General features: G+C 43.5%; 2 protein-coding genes across 6 annotated transcripts in view; one reads left to right on the top strand and one right to left on the bottom strand.

Annotated features, from left to right (window-relative positions):
- Positions 1–10,882, top strand: part of RD3 (RD3 regulator of GUCY2D) — a 22,364-nt gene extending 11,482 nt beyond the window's left edge. For all 5 annotated transcript variants that reach the window (XM_085054890.1, XM_085054892.1, XM_085054888.1 and 2 more), the window contains one exon: positions 6,839–10,882. In XM_085054890.1, coding sequence (XP_084911016.1) covers positions 6,839–7,136 — 298 coding nt within the window. In that variant the 3' untranslated portion in view covers positions 7,137–10,882. The remainder of the gene's footprint in view (positions 1–6,838) is intronic.
- Positions 10,883–17,079: 6,197 nt separating this feature from the next.
- Positions 17,080–21,835, bottom strand: LOC146439260 (uncharacterized). The gene is made up of 7 exons (XM_085054893.1): positions 21,706–21,835; positions 21,187–21,258; positions 20,792–20,929; positions 20,087–20,139; positions 19,399–19,482; positions 19,097–19,189; positions 17,080–17,651 (listed from the first exon to the last, which is right to left on the bottom strand). Exons 1-7 carry the CDS (start codon positions 21,818–21,820, stop codon positions 17,601–17,603), a joined length of 606 nt encoding a protein of 201 aa, XP_084911019.1. The 5' UTR covers positions 21,821–21,835; the 3' UTR covers positions 17,080–17,600.
- Between the last annotated feature and the right edge of the window lie 31 nt (positions 21,836–21,866).

A 21,866-nucleotide genomic window follows, 5' to 3' on the forward strand; every position in this document is an offset into this window, starting at 1 on the left:
TTCTGTGAAAATGCCTTTAGAAATTGCTCTAAGCCTGCTATGGCATCCAAACTGGAAGGGAGGGATGTGGCTCTTATCCTTTTGGGGTGGCTGATCTGAGCTGAACCCTTGCACTTGGTACAGTGCAAGTGAGGAGCAGTGACTCTGAAGTCCACCTGAGCCAAAGCAAAGTTGTGAAATGGGCCTTTGAAATCAACTTCCTCTGTTCCAACATGCCCTTCAGCTGGGATAAGAGCAAAGACAGACCTTGCAGAACATATACAAGAGGGCTCTCACCATCCTGCTGTCCCTCACTGCATATGCTGGCACCTGCTTTCCCTTGAACAAATGAATCTGTGGCTCCTGAACTACAGCTGTATAAGTGCTGGAAATAGCTGGTCCTCTGTCTTACAGAGGGTGTAGTAAGGAAAGAATGCCAAAATTACCTCTTTAGCTCCCATCTTTCCTGGGACTGAACTTTGGAAGCAAGCTGGCACAGAGCCTTGGCTCTTGCAAATGTTGCCATGGTGGCAGAATCAGAGATTTGGGATCATTCAGTGACCAAGACCTCTCCAGTGAAAATTTGCTGGCAACAGCACCTGCCTTGTATTTGTGTAACTCCAAGCTATGCTGTAAACAAGCCACTTCAAACCCCTTGGGATTCAGAGCTATCTTTACCATCCCCAGGGCCACTGAGCAAGGCTGGTCTGGCAAACAGGTTATTTCCATGACAGCAGGCTTCGGTTGCTGGAGCTGGGAGGCCCCAAGGTTCATCCTCTTCAGGAGAGTATCAAGCTGAGTCATATGAAACTTGCTATTCTGCTTTTTTTTTTTTTTTTTTTGTGTGTGTGATGTGTGATTTCAGTGCAACTTGTATTGCTTATTCACTATTGTTCAGGATTGAGCATACTGCTGGCAGTAGATAAATGTATTCAACAACGTTGGTGGACTCTGTGGGCATGACTGAAAAAAAGCTAAAACCATCCTCTTAAAACTCCTCTTACAAATTGCTGATGTAGGGTGCTGTCATAAATTGCATTACACTATGATTCAAGAAATGGCACGTTTTACAGAGCTTGCATGGTTAGAAGAGCCACACTAAAAAAAAAAAAAAGGATTTCATAACCTTTGTTGGTTCAGTTCTGTGATTGAGAAGGGATTATCACAGCCACAAAAATGGTGGAGCTGGATTGGGTCAAAGGTGTGGCTGATCTGATGTGCAGTCTGTATGTGATGGAGAGGCCAGTGGCACCAGTGTAAGGAAGAGAGCAAAGGACAAGGAGGCAAATCCAACAGCAGGGACAATTACACCACATCATATACAGCATCCAACTTACTGTGCCTTGTAACTGGGAGACTTTTGAAACCACAAGTGGGCCTTCTGTCCATAACTGGCTTTTTCCTTTAGTTGTTTAGGTTGTGGAGGCTTTTCTCTTTTTGAACATATGTAAACTTTCAGCATTTTGGCACCCCATGGCAGAGTTCCACTCCTGAACTACAACTCTGTTATAAAAAACTGTGTTTTGCTTGTCTCAAACTAATATGTCCTAGTTTTATTCAATAACCCTTTCATCTTGTGTTGGAAATGTTAAGAGCTGGCCCATCTTCTTTTCTACCTCCTAACAGAGAGCTCTGTGATTCAATGGAATTTTCACTGCTGACGAGGAAACAAAGAATAAAAAATGGGGCTTGCGATGTTAGGAGGTGAAAATGTACAGGACAAAGAAAGAAAGAGCATGCAATTTAACTGAAGGACAGCCAAAACTGGATAAATTCTCTCATCAGGAAATGAGATAAGATAGAGATTTTAGGAACTTCTCCAAAATTCCACAAGATGAGTTTAGTAGGAATGCAATGCAATCTCCACATTTCCAATGAAGTACTTTATTAACAAGATCATTGCACTGTTGATAATTTCTCTTGAGTACTCTGTGACTGCCTAACATGTAGCAGTTTTTAGAAAAATCTTCCACCGAAGAACAGTCTGTGAGCTAGCATTCGGAAATTCAAATGCAGAGTGTGTACCCTACCCAAGTCCTTGGTTTTGACTGAAATAGTAAGCTTGATCCTTTCCCTTCCTTTTTAGACATTTGAAGAGCTGAGGTCCTTTTTGAAGTCCTTTTTGCACTCGACAAGCACATAATTCTTAAATAGCACAAGTAGCAGGCATCTTGCAAAGCTGCAGAGTTTGTTTGTGTCATGCAAGGTCTTCTTTGTGAGACTCAGAGTTCAGAGTCAAAGCCGGAACAAAACCTTTTTATATGAGCTGTCAGAGATGCCACTTCATTCTCTAAAGGTCTAAATAATTATCCAAATTGTCCTTTTCTGTGGCTACAGTCTCATCTACTGAGAGGCAGTTTCTCTAAATTTGTTTCTTTAGATGTGCAGTAGGCCAGAAAGGAGCACTTCACAAATGAGAGGGTTTTTTTCAGATCCAGATTGCCTATTTTGTATTTTGGGTCAAGGGAAACTTCTCTTTGATTCCCTTGGAATTCTGGAAGGCTTCAAATACACTGCAAATAGCATCAGATATCTGGAGACTCTGATTCACCTCATGCAAATAAAGCTATTGCATTCAGGAGTAACCTAGCTTTAGGTTACTGGATTAGAGATTGCTGACTATTTAAAATGAAATCCTGCAGCCAGCCGAGGGAAATGAAAGTGATTTTGGTGAGGCTTTTAGTACCTAAATGCCATGGTTAAACTAAACAAGTAGAATAGTAGGTTGCCAATACAAAAATGCTAGATTTTTCCCATCTTTATTCAGAGCTTTAGCCCCAGTCAGAGCTAGTTATAGTTCATTTAATTTCTTTCAGTTTCAGCAAAAGTGAAACAGTTGGTTTCTGTCCTCCTCTGCCCAGAGGGAAACCAAAAAACCCCTAGTATGGAAATGTAAACCTACATTTTGGTGATCTGAGTTGTAATCAATATCACAAGCTAAGGTTTGTAATTTTCTAAGGATTGTGTATACTTAAGGTGGCCTTCCTAGTAAGCTTGAATGTAAGACAAATGACTAAAAAGAGAAATAGATTTATTTACAATTACAAGCTTAAGTTTGAGGTGATGTGACATGAGTGTTGCAATTAGTGTGAATGCTGTAATTCTTTGGGAGTCAAGGAGCCTTCTCTAGCAAAGCTGTTCATAGCTTTATCCTCTAACCAGAATTACTGCTCAAAATATAGATTCAGGAGTCTGCAGCTAATTATTAGCACTAAGCAACCCCATGTTTTCTTTGAATGACTAAATCTACTTAGAGCTCCCCGTTCAGGCAGGCACTCAGGAATACCCTGAACTATAAGCATATTGTTTAAGTCCACAGAATTGCATTCAATTTAAGAGGTCTTTAAAGTTCAGGCTGTACTTAGGGAACCTACTGTACAGGGGACCTACACAATAACACAGGCAGGTGACAAAGCTTTAAAAAAGCAGTGCCAGTATGAGCCAAGCACGGCCAGATCCTTAAAATCCAACAGCCCTATAAAGAAACGGAAGGGTCACCATCTAAAGAACAGATTTGTTTGAACTGTGATTAAAACACTGCCTGGACTGGGGAATGTGCTCATCCCTGTGTATGCCTGTACATCCTCCCCAGGGCTCTGTGCTGGTTCAAGGCGAGTTCTGTTGACAGTCACGTCTCAGACTGTGTGACTTGCACGATGCATTACAGGATAGCTACCAGCAGTATTGTGGCTTAAGCCACAAATAAGATAGATAGGTCTGCTTTTATGATGAGTAAGGAAATCCTGTTGCTGTTTCTGGACATGGTTGTGCAGTTGCCTCATTTGAAACTACCCCATGCAAAGGCGTAAGGGTGTTAACCTGTGCTAGAAGACAGATGAGCCTTGTGCAATTTTGTGATCTTAATTCTGCTGAGCAGCTTTGTGTGGAGTTTGTTTCCCAAGATACAAGCCCGTATTTCTTGATTCCAGTGCTTTTCTGTTTTTATATACTGGGTGTTTTGTGCAGAGAGCAGCTGGATCACGCAGCACATCAACTGGTGTTCACTGATATCTGGGGAAGATGGCTTTGGTTATGTATAGGTGCCTGTAGCAAAAACATCATCTTCTTCTGATACGCAGACTGGTCTAGCTGGAGCTCAGCCCTGATAACCTGTCCATTTTATCTGCTGAGAAATATTTGTGGTGTGCACACCTCTTGGACTTCTTACCTGAGCTGTCCCTTACACAAATGTGCTGATGGTGAAGTTAGTTCATCCCACTAGGGGAGAGAAAAGGGTGCCCTTTCCCTTCTCCATCAGAATGAGCATGGCTTTTCATTGTGTGACTGGCAGACAATCTTTTGGATTGCTTTCTCTTTGTTTCTTAGACCTACTCAAATCCATATGAAGTAGTTTTGGTGTTGGTCCTGAAAAGGTAGAGGTAAATCTTAACAGCAGAATTCACAAAACTAAGAGAAGAAGACTGCAAACAGGCAGATCGTTGTGAAGGTGGAAAATGACCCTGATTTCATAAAACTATTTCAGCTGGATTGGTTGGGAGTGTTATCAGCAACACAGGGCATTAGCATTAGAACTCTCTGCTCAGGGGGTTATTTGCTGTCATGTCATCCAATTTCCCTCTGTTCCCAGAGCCAGGCACTGGTCCAGTAATAGCCTGATACGTGCTGCTACCTGCTCTGGAGCCACAATCTAGCAGTATGACTAGAAGTGGAGACAGTGGTGAGGCTTTTTGGGTGCACAATTGCCAATACAAAAGAGGAGGATGTACTGCTATATATATAAAATATGATAGCACCTCTATTTAAAATACACATAGACCTAAAATAATGGAATGACTCATTTTAGTTCACCTCTGCAATAGAAATCCTTTGAAGCTGCTTTCCCTGGTATAATAAGAAGGATGTTGTGAAGACTAGGGTTTCTATGGACTTAGTCTGTCTATGCTTCAAATAGGATAAAGGGAGAACTGTATTTATTGTGAAAACTGTACCTTTGATAATGCAACTGAAGTGCCTCCTCAGAAGGCAGAAGGGAAGTTCGCAATGTCCAGCAAACCCCTGTTCCTGCTGTCGTCTGCTAACCCTCAGCAAGAGATAGTCTCTTGCCCTTCCAGGCTCTGCACATTTTGGTTTCATATTACTGCATCAGTATTTAAGTACCCGCATGGACTACAGCACCTCAGAGGCTTTTTGCATCCAAACGTTCAAAGTTTAGAGGTTTTTGGTGAGGGAGCAGTGGAGGGAGACTAAGAATTCATCCAAAGCAACTGAAGCAGTTAAGGAACATTTTAGTGATTTTGGTAGATTTTGTGTCAAACTGCTCTGGCTTGACACTGAAAGGGACTGGTGCTTCTGCTGACATGGAGTTCCCTCAGCAAGCAACACTGGTGTCTCCACAACTGTACACATAGCTGCTAGTATTTGCTGGGAGAGAAATATCTGGGATGCAGCAGGATGTCAACATGTGTGCCCAAATTCAGGCCTCCACAGAAGGAATCAAAATACATAAATGTACAAACAGTCTTTTTGGCTTCTCTTTGACTTGCCTTCTGTCCCTATTATCTTGGGTATCCTTTGGCACACCATTAAGCAGTGCACTTCTGTATGTGCTAAACTCCTTTGTACATTCCTAGGGCTTATCAAAAAACCAAGAGGCGATATCTTACTCCATCAGCTCCTGCTGTATTAGGCATTTTTAAATACAGTCCTACTGTTTTCCATCCTTCTAAGTTCTGTTGGAGAAAAATATCAAAATGCTTACTTTATACACTTTAGCTTTCTTGCAGTACAAATACCTGGATTTTAGTGAAGTACTACTTTAGTTCTGTGTCTGCTTGCAGGTATAATTTTTATGTTAAGAACTGATGATTTATTAGAAGAATAGCCATATTACCATCTCCCACAAATACATACTATTACAGCACAATTAAAATATCAATGTGACCAGTGTGTGAGCCTTGGCAGTGGATCCCATGCTCTCCAGGCTGGGGACCATTCACCCAACAAGGTGTCAGGAATGGCATGCTCTCTTCATTGCCCAGCCAGTGGCCCATTCAGTGGCTTCAAGAAAACTATTCTACTCTGCATCTTATCTTCCTCACCTGCAAAATAAACAGTGGTGATTCTTCACTTCCTTGGTATTAAGCTAGCCTAATAAATTTCAAAAAACTCCATTTTGAGCACTTTGCTGAGAAGGCACTGAAGTAATTCAGAATTTTCTAATTAGATACAGCACTGTGTTGCCAACCAAGATGTTTTCAGCTGAGCCAGTCCATTATCTTACAGAAATCCATAGGAAGATGAAATACCATTTTGCTGAAAGTTAAATATTGAAAGACAATCAAAGTGACTGGATTTTCCTTTGTCTAGAAGGCATTGCATAATTCTGTGAGGAACAAGAACTGGAAACAGGGGAAGTTAGTGGGGCTTTCCCCTGGTCTACCCTCAGCTTCTGGTAAGCTGCAGTTCAGGGACTACCTCGAGCAAGGATGTGCATTTGGACAATCACGTTTAATCAGCAGTGATGGGGACATTTTCCACAAACTTGTCCAACTACTTTGTTTCTTAAGCTATTGATAGCACTGAGTTCTGGTTTAATAGGTGGTGTGTGAAAAGACCATTTCCTTCTGCTTCAAACTTGCCTTCTAGCTTTCTTTGGTTCTCCCTATTATTTCTTGTGCTTATAAGAAACAGTGCTTCATTGCTTCCTTACATTCCCTGGCTTGCTTGTTATTTTAGAGACCTTGGGCATATTTTCACAGCCCCTCCTTGTCGTTGTTCTCTCCAGTCCAGGGAGTCCCATTTAGCAGGAAAGTGCAAGTTCCAAGCGTAGCGCGGTGATTTGGCAGCAATCCGTAATTTGATGTTTTTAATCAAAGCTGTGCCTTGCCTGTGCTTCCAGGTTCCGGCAAGTCGTCGCTGAGTACGAACCAGAAGCACAGGAAGTATCCCGGCTCTTCCGCTCCGTCCTGCAGGAAGCTGCTGAGAAGATCAAAGAGGAGGAAGAGGCCAAGAAGCTTGCAAGGCAATGGAACACAAAGAACAGAACCAGCCTCTCCTTAACAACGTTTAAATCTCGGTCCAGGATTTCCCCATTCATCAGTGACATCAAGACCATCTCTGAGGATGTGGAACGAGGCACCCAGCCCACCAGGAGGGTTTGGAGCATGCCAGAATTTCGGAACAACAAGGATTTCTGACTCTATACTCAATAAGGTTTTTAGACACTGATCCTTCAAAGTCCCAGTTAACCCTTTTTTAACTCTACTATTTCTTCTTTTTTCCATCTTTCTCTTCCTGCCTGTCTCTGTCTTGGAAGCTGTGACCATAGTAACTGCTGCTGATGCCTGCAGTCTGTGACACCATTTATTACCAAACATGGTAGCCTTTCCTTTAACTCAGTAGCTGTTCAGTAACCTTAAGGGCAAGGCTCCCTTACTATCTTATTTTTATTACTGCTTTCTTGTGGAAAATGAATTAGTTTTGCTATGTCTGTCTTCTCCCTTTCCCCTCCAGCCTGGATGTAGTTATCTATAAAAACTTTTGGCTCAAGCTACTGAGAGTTGCTGGCTGGACCAATCTTGCTGAAAGCAAGACAGTCACTTAAATGAGTGAGGCTTGCAGGATCAGGCTTGTGCGTTAAAGCTAGTATCTGATTTGGAACTGAATTTCCTTTTCCAACTAATAGCCTTCCTCAGAGCTACAACAGACTTCACAGGTAACCTCAGCACTGCTCTTGATCTGCTTTTTGCTGACAGTTCACAATCCAACCTGAGTAGAAACAGACCCAAGCTTTTTGACATTAAAGACCAATAATGTTCCACAACAACCAGTTTATGCATGTTCAGGTTTCTGGGTTATTTCTCTTTTGTGCAGTCAGAACCCCCTGAACCTTGCACCTGCAGAGTAGATAGAAATTTATCAACCTGCTGTGTAGCTACACAGGTGGATACCCTAGTGCTGTGTCAAGTACTGTTCTGGGGCCTCAGTGCTCTGTGTTGCTGAGGTAAGTGCTTCACCCCACACCTCAGAAATAAATCAATGGGCTGAAATTAATGTTTATGGCCAAGCCTGACAGATTGCTGAAGTAGAGTGCCCATGTACAGAGAAGGGTGAAGGGACTCAGCATTCATCTCCAGGGCTCTCTGTACAGTGGCAACAGTTGAGATCATTGGAACTGCTTGCTGCAGCAAGTGACTGAAGGGCTCTGGCAGATGAAGGTTCTTCTGAGACCTTGAAGAGACAGGAAAATGCCACTAAGGAAAAGCTACTTAGGCCCTAACTCAGCATCTGCAGGGAGAGCTCTCACCAGCAAAGGAAAGAGTATGGCACACTGTGAATGTCAAGTGTCCTGCAGAGAACCCAAGAGCAAGGATGCTTAGTGGTGACCTACGGGAGATGGGGAATGAAGAGAGGGATTTGCCTATGTCTGGCTTTTGGGGAATCATCCCACTGGGCTCTAGCCTCCTGGAGGAGCCTGTAGCTTTGTTGTTCTTTTGTCCATTTCCAGCTATTTTTCCCTGGGGATCTTTGCAACAGCATGTGGGTTCTACAGCCAAGATTAAAACCCTTTGAAGCTGTGCCAACTCTGGGAAGAATTCCAGTGCATGAAATCTATCCTAGACCAGAAATGTGCAGTTTCTTCCAGAGATGGAGGAAGGCAGCATAGAACAAAGATCAAGATCAAACCCCTAAGAGCTCTCTGAGACTGTGGGATTCTGGCTCTTCCTCTCTCCCCTCTGGGCTATGTTATATTGAAGACAAGGCTTTCTTACTAGCACCAGGCTGCAGTTTCTATCCCTTGGTAAACGCTGCTGCCAGCAACCCTCCCAGGGACAGAAAGCAGCTCACTTTTAATCAAAAAGTCAGGGCTTCCAAATACAGCATCCAGTTTGGGACAGGCTATTTCAACTCTAGGCCAATGAGGGAGAGTTTAAAACCTCCTGACAATCAGCTTAGTGATTTTCAGCCGCATGTCCTTGTGAAGTAATGTGATTGCGTATATGAAGTAAAAACAAAGGTTTGACATACTTAGCATAGCCTTAGGTGTGTAGAAGATGTAGGATCTCTAGCAAGGGGTCATCACAATTTGCAGAAAAAATTCTTGTTTGGAAAAGAGTCAGCCAATTTTTTTTTTAATATATATTTGCAAGCCACTGTATGATACTGAAGGCTGAGATGAGTTAATGAATTTCATACTGCAGCTCTGTACTCATTTTATGTGCACTTATGTTCTGTTTGACACCTCCAGTACTGACTGTATCGATGCAATGTTTGATGGACTGCCGGGAGACATGGAACATTCTGACACATTGACACAAAGCTCTTTGTTACAGTACAGTGTCAGTAGTGTGCTCACCCTTTCTAAAGGAGAACCAGCAGTAAATAACTTCCCTACAGCAATGTACAAAGCCAAGGAAATCGAAGGGTGTTCACACGATCACAGCAGCCTGTGATCATGCTGTGCCCTTTATTAACAACTTCCAGCTCACAGGCACCATTCTCATGCAATAGCCAGCAAAGGAGATCTGACCTTTGGTTAAGGCCAGGCTGTGGCAGTGCTTGTGACAGATGTTTTGCCTCAACTTATCTATAATTTCTAATTCCACAATAAAATGTAATCCAAACTCTTAAATAGTATCACTCTCCCTGTACTTCTGCAGGTTACACTGGGCTCACAGTAGGATCTGATGAAAAAGAAATATTCAGATCCCAAGCTATGAGAGCTCTATTCTTACTCCACACTATCTAGTGCTCTCACAGGGGTAGAAGTAGTACCATGTTTGCTTGTAGCCAGCTGCTTGGAGACTGACTGTGAGCTTCTGCATTGTGCACGCAGCAGCAGGTACTGAAGCAGAGCTGGGAGGTGGTCAGGATGCATGACTGCTGCCCTGTGCTTGTGGTGCTCATTTTTCTTAGAAATGCTGTAGAGTGAACCATAAATGATCCTTTGGTCACAGCATGCACGAACAACTACCCACTTATGTTTGCCTTGTCCTAATTCCACGTTTGGTGTGACTAAATCAGAGTCAGTTCAAACAAGGAGCATGAAACTCCTGACTGTCACCACCCACTGTGCTATGGTCTGTGGCTCTGGGCACACACAGCAGGCAAACTAGATTGCTTCTGGCTAAAGCCAACCCAAATGATCCATTGCAGGTGGCTCACAGACCATAAATCTGGACTAATGGTGGTCTGAAATAAAATCACATGAAACTTTTGTACTGTGAAGATCAGGTCCTCACAGTTAACTGTCTGACTCTACAACTCTGCTCTTCCTGGGCTGCACTAGTTGCTAGTGTAGAGAAACAAAACCCCCAGCTTTTCTACACGGCCTTGATGAGACCCTCTGATCTGTTTTTAGCACCTCCTGAGAGCTAGTCCCGTGTCTTCATTCTTTAAGGAGAAGAAAACATTAACTAGCAGCACATCATCACTAACAAACACAAGTGAACTGAACAACAATCATTCTACATTCTCAAACATTCTCTCAGAACTGAGCGAGGATTTTGGTACGAGATCAAAGCATCGCTGTTGCCCTGGTGCTGACAGTGTTGTGCTGTCCAAAGGACATTGTCACACCCAGGAGAAAGCAGTCCTAGACTTGCTATACCTTCTAGTAAGTAATGGCAACAACTCAGCTGCACTGTTCAGCTTGCAGAGGCTAACACTCCTCACAGGCACTGCTCTCCTGAGGGAGGCTGTGCAGCCCTGCTCCTGTGGCTGCTAGAGATGAGCCTGGCCCACAGGCTGTGTCAGCCAGAAAGGATGTGCAGGCAGGAGGTGAGGTTCTTCACCCACATCAGCACAGAGTTCAGGCAGCTGTCATGCCATGGGGAATTGAAGTAAGCTCTGAGGGAAATACCTTTCTGCTGACATTGCACTGTTTATACATTTCATCACAGAACCTTGGAGAATTAAAGCAAAGCTGTGGAATATAAACCAATTTATTTGTACTTGTCTTTAATTAAAGATCTCCTGAAATATAATCTGCCCATATCTAGCCAAACACAACAGCTGTTCCACTGCCCTACTGTGTATGTATCAAAGGAGGAAGGCAAGAATGGTAAAGGCACTTGATCTAAACAAAAAACCCTCCATCCTTGTTCTACAAGCTACAGATGCCCACCTTCTATCTTTCTACCTCTACAATCAGATCTCAAGACATAAGGTGATAAATAACCAGGATGAAGCAATTGCAAAAGTCTGAAATTCTCTGAAGCTACATGGTTTGCAGATACAACCTTGAACTGAAGTTTTCATCAGCGTGCTTCTAAGCACGTCTTACATTAACCAGTATTACCACAAAATGAGATGATATAAGAGACAAAATGGATGTTTTGTCTCCAGATACTTTTGAGTCACTCTGTTGATTCCATACCTGATCCTGTGTACTGGAACACTTTAGTATCAGCAGATGGCCCCAGATGGCTCAGGACTTCCTGTGCCAAGCATCGTATATGCAAAGCACGCTTGTGTTTCACAAAAGGGAACCCTTTTCTCCCCCACATGAAGTATTACTGAAGCATGAATTGCATTGCTTAGCACATTCTGCACATCAGACAGATGAGTGGTTCCAAAAACAGACTGTGTGAGTACAAGGGGTTAGTAAACCACAGTGGTCTAGATGCAGCCTATAGCACAGGGCTTAAGCTACTCCCTGCCAGAAGCTGTGCACAAGCAAATCTGTGTTGTTGCTTACACTACTTCCCCCAGACATTGCTATAGGCCTCTCCCAGAAGGAAAACCACACACAGCTTGACTGCATGGCCACTCTGATACTCCTGTGTTCTGCTACACCTCCCTGCTAAAGGACACGGTACTGTAGTTTTGCCCAAAAAGCATTCTGAGAAGCACTGGGCTGCGTCAGTCACAGCCCTCTTGGTTGTGCCCTGCAACAGAGGAAGGGCTATTAGGCCTCCCTCAGTTCCACCCACCTGTGCCAGGCAGAGACATCATAATTTCAGTGCCTGCCCTTCCCTGGCACTGCTGTCCATGTGTGGGCTGTCGGCACAACGGATCTCTTGTTTCCTCTGCATGGTCAGACAAGCCATGTCTCAAGCTGGCTTACATCAGAAAGATGCTCTGCTGGCCCTGAATGCTGGGTCTTGGGCCCAGGTCCCCCCCTTGACTATTTTCTGTGCACTTGCTGCACAAAGATATTCTCAGACTAAAGGAAAATCCTTACAGGATGAGATGTTAAAAAACACGACATAAAGGTGAGGAAGAGGCCTACAAGAAACACACTGAATCATGTGGGGGTTTACAGTTATCTGTATACATTATCACTGTACAGTGAAATTATAAATTGTAAGTTATAAATTATAAATTTAATATTATAAATTGTTAGAGCCCTGGCTAAAATTATAAATTGTTAGGGTCCTGGCTAGGATTATCCCACAGATTACTGCATCTCACCTCTGTATTTTAGTCACAGCCACATGTTGCCTTTACCAAATAAATGTAATCTGACCCAGGAGCAGACACACCGAAGGGGGGGAAAGAGCTTCTGTGTTTTTGACATCAGAGTATCTGCTCTCAGAATGTAATTACTATTACATCTGTTTAATGTTCACAGGGCTGTATCCTCAGAGGCCTCGATAAGGTCACAGTCCATGTGCAGTACTTTTTCCAACCTTATTCTCTCCAGTGTCAGGTTGTCTAAAGCAACAGATTGCACGTAATTTGGTCTGAAGACTATTTAAATAACCAGATGTGTTATGAAGCAGTGACACTGAAATACTCCTTATGTTGGTGAGTTTTCTTTCTATATTCTGGCACTGGTATTTAGGAGATGGAGAAGAGCAGAGTGCAGTTTCTAAAGAACTCAGCAGCCCCAGGTAGGGTGGTGCACTTTCCAGGTCCCTGCTGGCTCTCAGCAACTTGCTCCTGTTGTGTTCATCTACTGAGAAGTTAAAGGCTTTCTTCAGCCTTTGGCACACAGGCACCAGCAGAAGAGACTATTGTCTGTCCTCAGCACAGCCAAGGGCAAGAAAGGAACAAAGACTGGATTAAATTCATAGGATAGCACTAACACATGTTCCCCATAAACAACCATAATTAGGTATTTGCCGGCTAATTATAGGGTTTCAGAATAAGAAAGTGCAAAGCCAATGTCCAAAGGTAAAAAAAACCAACTAGATTTGTGTGACATTCCAGCTGGACAGCAATGCCACCTACCGGCAGATATTCCAGCACCCACCAACCAGGGAACAGGCAGCAGATCCTAACACGGAAGGTTCCTAACCTCTCCTGGCAAATGCAGATCCCTCATTTTCACATCACTGTTCTGTCATCACGACAGCACCTCACGAATGGAGAGCAAAGTGAACGCAAGTGGTGTTAGCCCTGGTGCCCAGCGCCTGGCTGGGAGATGGCACCATCAGCCAGCATGCTGGCATGGAACAGCTGCCATCAAAAACAGTGTCTCTCAGACTGGGTGGCAGTGATGTTCTTCATGCTGCTCCAAAGGGCTCTCAAGAGGCTTCCTTAGACCCCTCAGCACCATGTCCTGCTCCTCCCTCAGACAACACCAGCTGAGCCATACTGCTGAATCCCAACTTAAGACTGAAATTTAACAAGGAGGGAAAAAGATACCTGTTGTCAACAGGCAAATAAGTCAGTCTCTGCACTGGAAAGTTTTGATGACTAATTTTGTCCAGAGATGGAACTAGGTAGTTGGGTGCTTGCCAAAAATTTTAAGACACAGCTCCTCAAAAACTCATCACCCTACAGCTTCAAATATAATGAAGCAGCAAACTGGAGGATTCTCAGGTGTGCCCAGGATCTCATTCCTTCAGGAAAATCCACTATTATGTAAAACCCAGCCATTCCATGGAGCTCCCAACCTTGAGTGTTGAACCAGAACTTTGAAAGCTTGTTTCTAAATATACACAGCAAAGACCCACACAGCAAAGACTGTGAAGAGTGTGTTCAACACATGAAAGGACATCAGGGCTCCACCAGCCATCAAGGCCCTTGTCCACACCAGGAAAGGTTCAGCAGGTGACCCCATGGCAAATCACTTCAGCCTCTCTGACCTCTGCTCTTCTCCTGCATGTAGAGCTCACTCAGTTTTTCCTGCTGCAGAGGATGACTGGGAAGCTCTTACATTCCTGCAGCATGAAACCCTCCCAGTACATCCAAGCAGCACAACTTACACAAGTTTAACCATACTGAATATTGAACTCTTACCAAAATGGCAGACCCTGCTAAGCTCTGCAGGATGAGACACCTGAGTTGCATGGAGCCAGGTACTTCCAAGACAAAGTGGCATTTATACATATTTCCTCAGCTTTTCATCTCTGATACATTTTTGTGTGGGCAAAAGAGTAAAGTTCAAGCCAACTGTAAAGGAAATGAGTAACAAAGGATTGCACTGCCCACAAGAACTGGCTGTGATAGAATGCTTTGAACAGTGCCAAGGAAGATGGGCATGGCAGCAGCAGCTCAGAGAATGTATCCTTCCCCTCCTTCCCACAACAGTGACTTCTGTTACTGAAAATTCTGCCACTAAAATAATTCAGTTGAGTTCTGCATGATTCTCAGAATGGAAAATGGTGCAGGGACACAGAAAGTGAACGTGATAGGGAAGACTGTCACACACACACACTCACACAAAAAGCAGGTGTGAGCATCTGAAAGACTTCTATTATTCAGCATTGTAGGAAGAACCTCAACTTGCCCAGCCAGGTAAGCTTCTGCAGCCCCTGCCTCATCACCTGACCTCTGCCCCACTCCATGACTTCTGACAGCAGCAGTCTCCCTCCATCCCTACCTCACACCTTTTCCACTGCTCCATTGTTCCAGCCTTCAGCTTCGCCCACGACAAGCACTCTTTCACAGACCTGGTAGCAAGTCTCTCTCTCAGCCATGTGTGTATCAGGTTAACATCCCACGCTGCTTCACAGTTCCCTTATGTTAATTTCTCGACCTGATTTCCACCACATTCTTTCTGCTGTAGCCTTCTCATTTGGTTCAGTCTGTGGTTCAGCTGGCACAACAGGGATCTGAAGCAATATTAAGAAGCTATGCTTCAGTGAAAAGGTCAGTAAAATGAACTTCTTTCCTGAGGGTGCAAGGCATGGAGATTTATTCTGGCTCTAAGGGCCTGTGCTCACTAGGAAGGACTGCAATCTGTTGGCCTTTTCCAGACAGCAGCCTCAAAGATACTCAGTTCCAAGTAGATGCAGGGGATCTCAATGCTTGTGGGGAAAGACGAAGAAGGGAGGGATGCAACACGACTCAAATCTCTTTAAAAATCCCAGAACCTACATGGAGATGGGTAGGACAGAAAAGGAGGCTTATAAAAGCAGCAGCTGCTGAGAAGTTTCAGAGAGCACTTGTAACTGACTGGGCAGGAGAGAATAAAGCAGAATCACTGCCACAGAGTTTAAGCAGCTCAGCTTTCTAAAAGAAATGATAGCTTAGAAGTAAATGTTGGCACAGAAATAATTTAAAGCATCACCAAAGCACATCTAGCATGCAAAAAAAAAACAAACAGAAAATTCCTCTGTTCTAAACACACCCACACACACAGACCCACACACACGCACATACACACACCCACACACACACAGCATGGGGTTTTTTAAAGAAAAAATGGTTTGACTCATTTTTGTACCATGAGAGTTGGCAACTACCAAATCCTAAAAGACCACATCATATTACTACAGGCCTTTTGCCTTTTCCATACTAATGTGGAACAGGGCAGAGATTTTTATGATCTTTACCAAGGCAACAAAAAGCAAATTATTTCAGCTAAGTCTGAACCTTCCAACCAATGCAATCTTTTACAATTGCAATCTCTGGGTCTCATGTTCCTATTTTCCTTCCATCTTTCAAATTTCTACTCCCTCCCCTGCACCAAGTTTTCAGAAATTGCACTATCTTTACATAAAATATAACCTAGGGAATGGGAAGGATTCTAACAGCGTGTTTGGGATCAACCTTGTTATGCAAAGTCCAGAGAAAAAAGCTGCTTATCTGGGCAAGATGCTTTGACATCACTAGCTAGAAAGTACCGAAGTAGCATAAATCAAAGCATAATCCCCATGAAAGAAAAAAGGGGTTTTCTTGTTTGTTTTTTCCCCCTACTGACATTTCAGAACAGTGCTTTCAAAAAAAACCTTTCCACCACCAGATTAAAAGTCAAAGAGACTCCATTTCTTACCTACATTTTTCCAAGTTTTATGTTAATAAGGATGTAAGGAGTTGCTCTGCTGGATCAGGGCTTTAGTCTCTGAAGAGTTACGTCTCTGCAACAACTACAAAATGGTTCACAACAAAAGAAAACTAGGGAAAGAAGAGGATTCTAGCATCTTCAGAAGGTTTCACACATCAAAACAGTTATAAAATTATCCCTTGAGCAACGGTACAAATCTCTGGGTTTACTTCAAAACACCGTAGCAGACACAGACACAAAGAGTTTTCCATTTGCTTTTTAATGAACTCCCCCCACTCTGACTGCTGTACACTTGATGTTCTTGTCAAAATCAACTCCCCTTGACTCCTTCCTTCAGGGATTCCTAAACTGTAGCTCCTGAGGAGCCCCTGCTTCACAAGAGATTCAAGTGGAACTCCCACAGCAGGGTTATGTACCCAGGAGCCTGCTGGGTTACCAAGAGTTAAGGTGTGGAAGGAAGAGTGCAAGCAGCGAGCAACCTACCACAGCTGGCTCATCCAAAAGCTGTGCTGGGCTCTGCTGTCTGCCATACCTGTCTCATCTCACAGTGGACTGTCAAAAGACCCGTGAAGTCACTGTCACTGCCTGCCTCAACACCATTCCACATCTCTTTCTCCATCAGACTAAGGTATGTTCATGGTATGTGTCCTGTTGCACTTCAAACAGAGAAAGATTTGATACATGGCTCACAGGATAAGAAAAGCAGGCCAGAACTCCAGAGCTTTTAGTCTAGGAAATGCAACTCCAGATGTGAGGGGCAAACCATCTACTGTGAGCTGAACAACTGATGCAGATAAACAAACAAAATCAGAGACCTTTCCTGTTTCAATTTTAGGATAATTTGCTACCATTATTGCTCTAGAGTATTTTCCTGTTACACTTTCTAAGGAGAGAGAGCAATGAATTGCCCAGAAAAACATGACATCTCAAATTCTGAAAGAAAATAACTTATTAAGGAATGAACTTTCAAAAAAATCATTTATGTAAAAGCGTGTTCTATTTACAAAGGTCAATTTGCTCTTTAAGATAAACATAACCACTACCAGAAAAAATATACATAAAAGAAACACCTCATATTTCGAATAGACATTTACAAATACTCTGCTTAGACTACTAGAAAAATTAAGACATTTGAAACCAAGAGTGCATTCTGCATGCAGTTATGATAGAAATTACATTACTGGACTTCACTGTGTCGTTTCTTATCATTGTGAAGAACACACACTTGGGCTTTTCTAAAACACCACAGCCTGGCTTATTACCTTAGGATCTCAAAAGGAGGACATGGATCTTCATTAACAAGTTATTAGCTACTCTTCATTTTCCCATTAAAAAAGGACATCCCAACTGACTTCTCAGTAGGAGGGTCTGGTCTTGTCCAACTTGGCATCCTTTTCCCTGAGTTTCCCTTTAGTGTTTTGCTAGGCATGATGATGGTTGGCTTGGTACATCCACAGGTCCTTGGTGAGCACTCTTCCCCTTACAAGGCAGAGTTGAGAAATTCCAGGAGCTGTGCACGGTTCCGGTCTCTCTGCAGAGCAGACAAGCAGAGGCAGTGGTTGAACAGACCTGTGCTCAGCAGAGCAAGGCCACAGATCCCTGTTTGCTGTAGGGTTTTCATATCCCAAAGCAAGTGCCATTCACAGAGCTGGGTCTAACTAGCTACCAGTCAGGCGTGGGTGCCTGGGGGAAGTGTCAGGCAATGGGTACTGGGGAGACAAGCTGTCCCTGTCACTATTCCATGAGACATTTCCTAAGTGGCTCCCTGCCAGAGGCTCCACTGGGTTATCACCATGCAGCTTGCAGCCTGCCCAGGAGGGAACTCACAAGCAGAACAGATGCTCCTCTCTGGTGTCTGAGGCAACTTTCACTGTACCCACAGCAAGTCCTTCCCGTGCTTTGGGAAATGTAATTTTTTTTCTACCCATAAACAGCAGCTTGCAGCGTAACAGAACCCTGGATTTAGGTTCTTCTTTCACGTAAGAGATGGCCCAACCAGTCAAACCCCTTGTTTCCAGTGTTTTTATGAAAAAAAAAAACCTATAAAATCTTTACATATTGTGAAGAATGGATGTTGCTCCATTCAGCAAGACCATGGGCAGCAACCAAAAAAAAAGGACCAACAACAAAATATCTGACATCAAATATTGTAACAAGCAGGTTGCTGGAACAGAACTAGAAAGCATTCACAATTTACCACAAACTTCAGTGCCACAGAGATAATATGTTTTCAGTCAAATTTAACTCAGAATGCTCAGGGCTTCTTTGGTAGCTGTAGAATAAACTACTAGGGCTGAACCACAATCTTCCAAGCTGGATACCTTAAGGAAGTAACACTTCCTGAGAAGTACCAGAGCCCTCTGCAGGTCACCCTAAGGTGTGGAAATTGTTGGAAATAGTGAAGGTATTATGGAAGTCCTGAGTCCAAACACCCACAGCAATAGCACAAAACACTATTCACAGCATCTCTTTCCTTGGGTATCTCAGCAAAAACATTTGACTGCTTTGAGAGAATGCAGGAGCATGTGGTTCTAATAATACTACTGGTTTTTTTTTTAATTCCTCACTAAATAAAGGCTAGTGTTGCATGTGTTAGAAAAACACAGTAAAGCAGAAATTACCACAACTGATCACAAGAGACTGAAAAAAGATAAGTACAATTAAAATCAGTGTAAATTATATCTTTAGAGAAAGCTACAAATCAGCTAACCATTATCGACTGCAATTCTAAGAACCTGCACAAGCAGCCTTTGGTTTATCTGCTTATGCCTGAGAATTCCATGGCCCCACTTAACACAAAACCTGCCAAAAGAATGAATTAAAACTTCTCAGATGGCATCAAAGCCACACTAAAAGCCACACCCAGTTTACATCTCCTAGCTACAAGACCCACCCTTCTACAAAAGACTACTATTAGAAAAATACTAAAAGATACAGTATTTTTTCTTAGGGATACTTAGACTATTTAACTCTTACCTCTATATCTTCCTTAGTCTTCTTTATCTTCATTTTAATTTTCTTTCCAGTTATCATGCTGTAGTTTTCATTCTTCTTTTTGTTTTTTAAAAGCTAAAATGAGATCACACATTAAAAAAGCATAAGCTTTGTTCTGTAATATTACAAATCTTAAGTAAAATTGCAGACAATAATCTTTTATATTTCCTGACAGGTTTTGACTGTTGATGACCAAACTGGTAATCTTATAAACAATTTTATGTAAGGATGATTAAATATATAGATGAGAAATAAAACAGGACTTCACACTTGGACAAGCATACCTTGGAAAGCTGGACAGGTCCTGTTTTCTCTTTCCTTTTCTTCTTTTCTTTCTTTTTCTTCATTTTGTTCTCCTTTTTCCTTTTCTACAAGAATATGACATATGCTCTTAAGCTTACAGACTAACAAGGACAAAAAACCCAAAGCCCACAAGTATCTCTCAAGGCCCTGACAAATCAAGACAGCCACTACTGCTTGCCTTTACCACTGCCAGACAGGTAGTAGAAAGTAATGCATCAGAATTAGCAGCCCTTGAGACTCTGAGAAACAGAAAAGATCTGATTCCCTGTTCACTCTCTTTTGAAATAACCCCAATATATAAAATCACTAAAAATGAAATAGAAAAATTACAACAGCAAGAATCCACCACTTGCTTCTTTCACTGTGAATAATTTCTTCTGACAAATTCTATAGTCAGCAAAATTCCCCACTTCTCTTTTCTTCAAAGACTACTCTAAACTCCAGCTGGACCAGCAAGGATTGGCAAAAATAACTTTTAAATTATTTCTCTTTTTGTACAGCGTCAAGTACATGCCCATCTATCAGTTCACCTACCGCAACCCTAAAAGCATGACTCAGATTTACACAGCCAAAAACAAAAGCATTGTCTTACGTGACATTAAAGGTTACTAAAATACAAAGAACTATTTTCTGCTTGTTAACTACTTATTTCTCTTTGTAAATGTTTACCTTCTTGTTGTGTTTTTCTTTTCTCTTTTTCTTTGATTTAGACTTAGGGGAATCTAAAATTAAGGAGAAAATAAGCAACAAAATCAAACCCTGTAAGTTTAGCATTCTGATAAAGGCGTTTGTTTTACAGATAAGACATAGAGAAATGTGAAACGTACGAAGGAAATGCTTTAATTCAGCTAAATATATTGACACAGGTTGAAACCAACCCAGAGAGAGACAACACATTACCTTACTGCCACTTACTGGACTAACATGGAAACTGAAAATACCTGGCTTACTGATTCTGCAGACGTGCCCAAAGTTAAATGCTTGAAATGTTAAGAACAAAGTAGAACTAAATCAAAACCCACAAGACCCAAAACTCTGATCTCCACAGACTGGTGAAATAGAAAAAGATCTGTGTTTTGAAAATGTAACAAACAGAGGAGCTTAAATATATACACCATATTGCTTCCAAGTAACATTTATTTGATTGGCATTTTCTCTCCAAGTATTTTAACACAAGGACATTGCAAACTGTGTGCGAAGTGTCACGTTTACACACAGTAGGGAAGGGTTATGAGAGAGACACCCTGAACACGCAGCACTGGTATTCTGTACTGTCACTTTGTGGTGGTTCTGCCACATTTAAAACAAGCTTTAAATGCTCTCGGGAGTGCTATCAAAACTGGCAAACCTCATGTGCCTGTGGAGGGAGCTTACCTCTACTACTACTGCTCGAAGATGACCTTGATGATGAGCGTGATGAGGAGGAAGAAGTGGATGAACTGCTAGAAGATGATGTGGATGAAACAGACGAGGATCTGCTCCTGCTGCGCTTTCGTTTCCTTTTTTCTTTTCCTTAAGACAACACAAGGCAACAGTGACAATCCTGCTCGTAACTGTGGCCTACAAAAATGACTCTCAGCAGAATTTAAACACAATGAACCCCGGGCTGGAAGGGGTTGGTTGTGTTTTTCCCCCCTCTTCCACCGTGCCATGGTCCATTGCTATGACCAAGTGACCAAACCAGGTAACACAGAGGGTGACACAGAGAGTGACACAGAGGGTGACACACACACAAACACCACAGAACAGCGACACATCGCAGCGCCTACCTCGGGCCTTCAGCCCTTCTTCTGAGGCTGCACACAGCGTCCTGCTTTTTTCATCCTTCCTGCTATCCATATCTAGTCAGAGGCAAAAGTACATTTAATAACATCACTTCCAAAAGACTCTGGGGAGGAGGGATGGGCAGTGCAGAAACAGAGGAACCCTGCGAGCACGGCTGAGGGCAGCGCCATAGGATGGGTCAGGTCAGAAGGGACCAGAGAGTCACCCGGTCCGACCTCCCTACTGCAGCAGGGTCATGCCGGCGCACAGGATCACAGGATCACATCGCTCCCATGGCACTGCCCCACACCGCGGGGAGCGCACGGCCAGGCTCACCCCCGCACCACGGACTGCAGGCCAGACCTGCCCGCTTTGGTGCCGCTGGCGCACACGCCAGGGGGGTTTATCGCCACACCTCCGTGCGCGGCTGTCGCTGCATCCCGGATCCCGGCAGGAGCCCGCAGCGGCCCAAGAGCTCCCCGACCCTCCCGGCCTTCCCCAGCCGCCCCAGGGCCCAGACCCACCGCCTGGGGCCGCGGCCGCCCCGGCTCCGCCGCCCCTCGCCGCCCGGCCCCCGGAAGGGCTGTGGCTGCCCGCCGCCGCTTCCTGCCCTCCCTCACGGCAGCGCCGCGCAGCCATGGCAGCGCCGGGCCTGCGGTGCCTTCCGCACTCGGGGTCTGCCCTG

Source organism: Lichenostomus cassidix, chromosome 3, assembly GCF_008360975.1.
Source record: "Lichenostomus cassidix isolate B80296 chromosome 3, HeHo_3.0, whole genome shotgun sequence".
Lineage (NCBI taxonomy): Eukaryota > Metazoa > Chordata > Aves > Passeriformes > Meliphagidae > Lichenostomus > Lichenostomus cassidix.

Coding starts and splice junctions, on each gene's coding strand:
- LOC146439260 (XM_085054893.1), bottom strand. CDS start 21,820: ATGGCTGCGCGGCGCTGCCGTGAGGGAGGGCAGGAAGCGGCGGCGGGC. Junction 20,930..21,186: donor AGAAGGGCTGAAGGCCCGAG/GTAGGCGCTGCG, acceptor TGTTGTCTTAAG/GAAAAGAAAAAAGGAAACGA. Junction 19,190..19,398: donor GACCTGTCCAGCTTTCCAAG/GTATGCTTGTCC, acceptor ATCTCATTTTAG/CTTTTAAAAAACAAAAAGAA.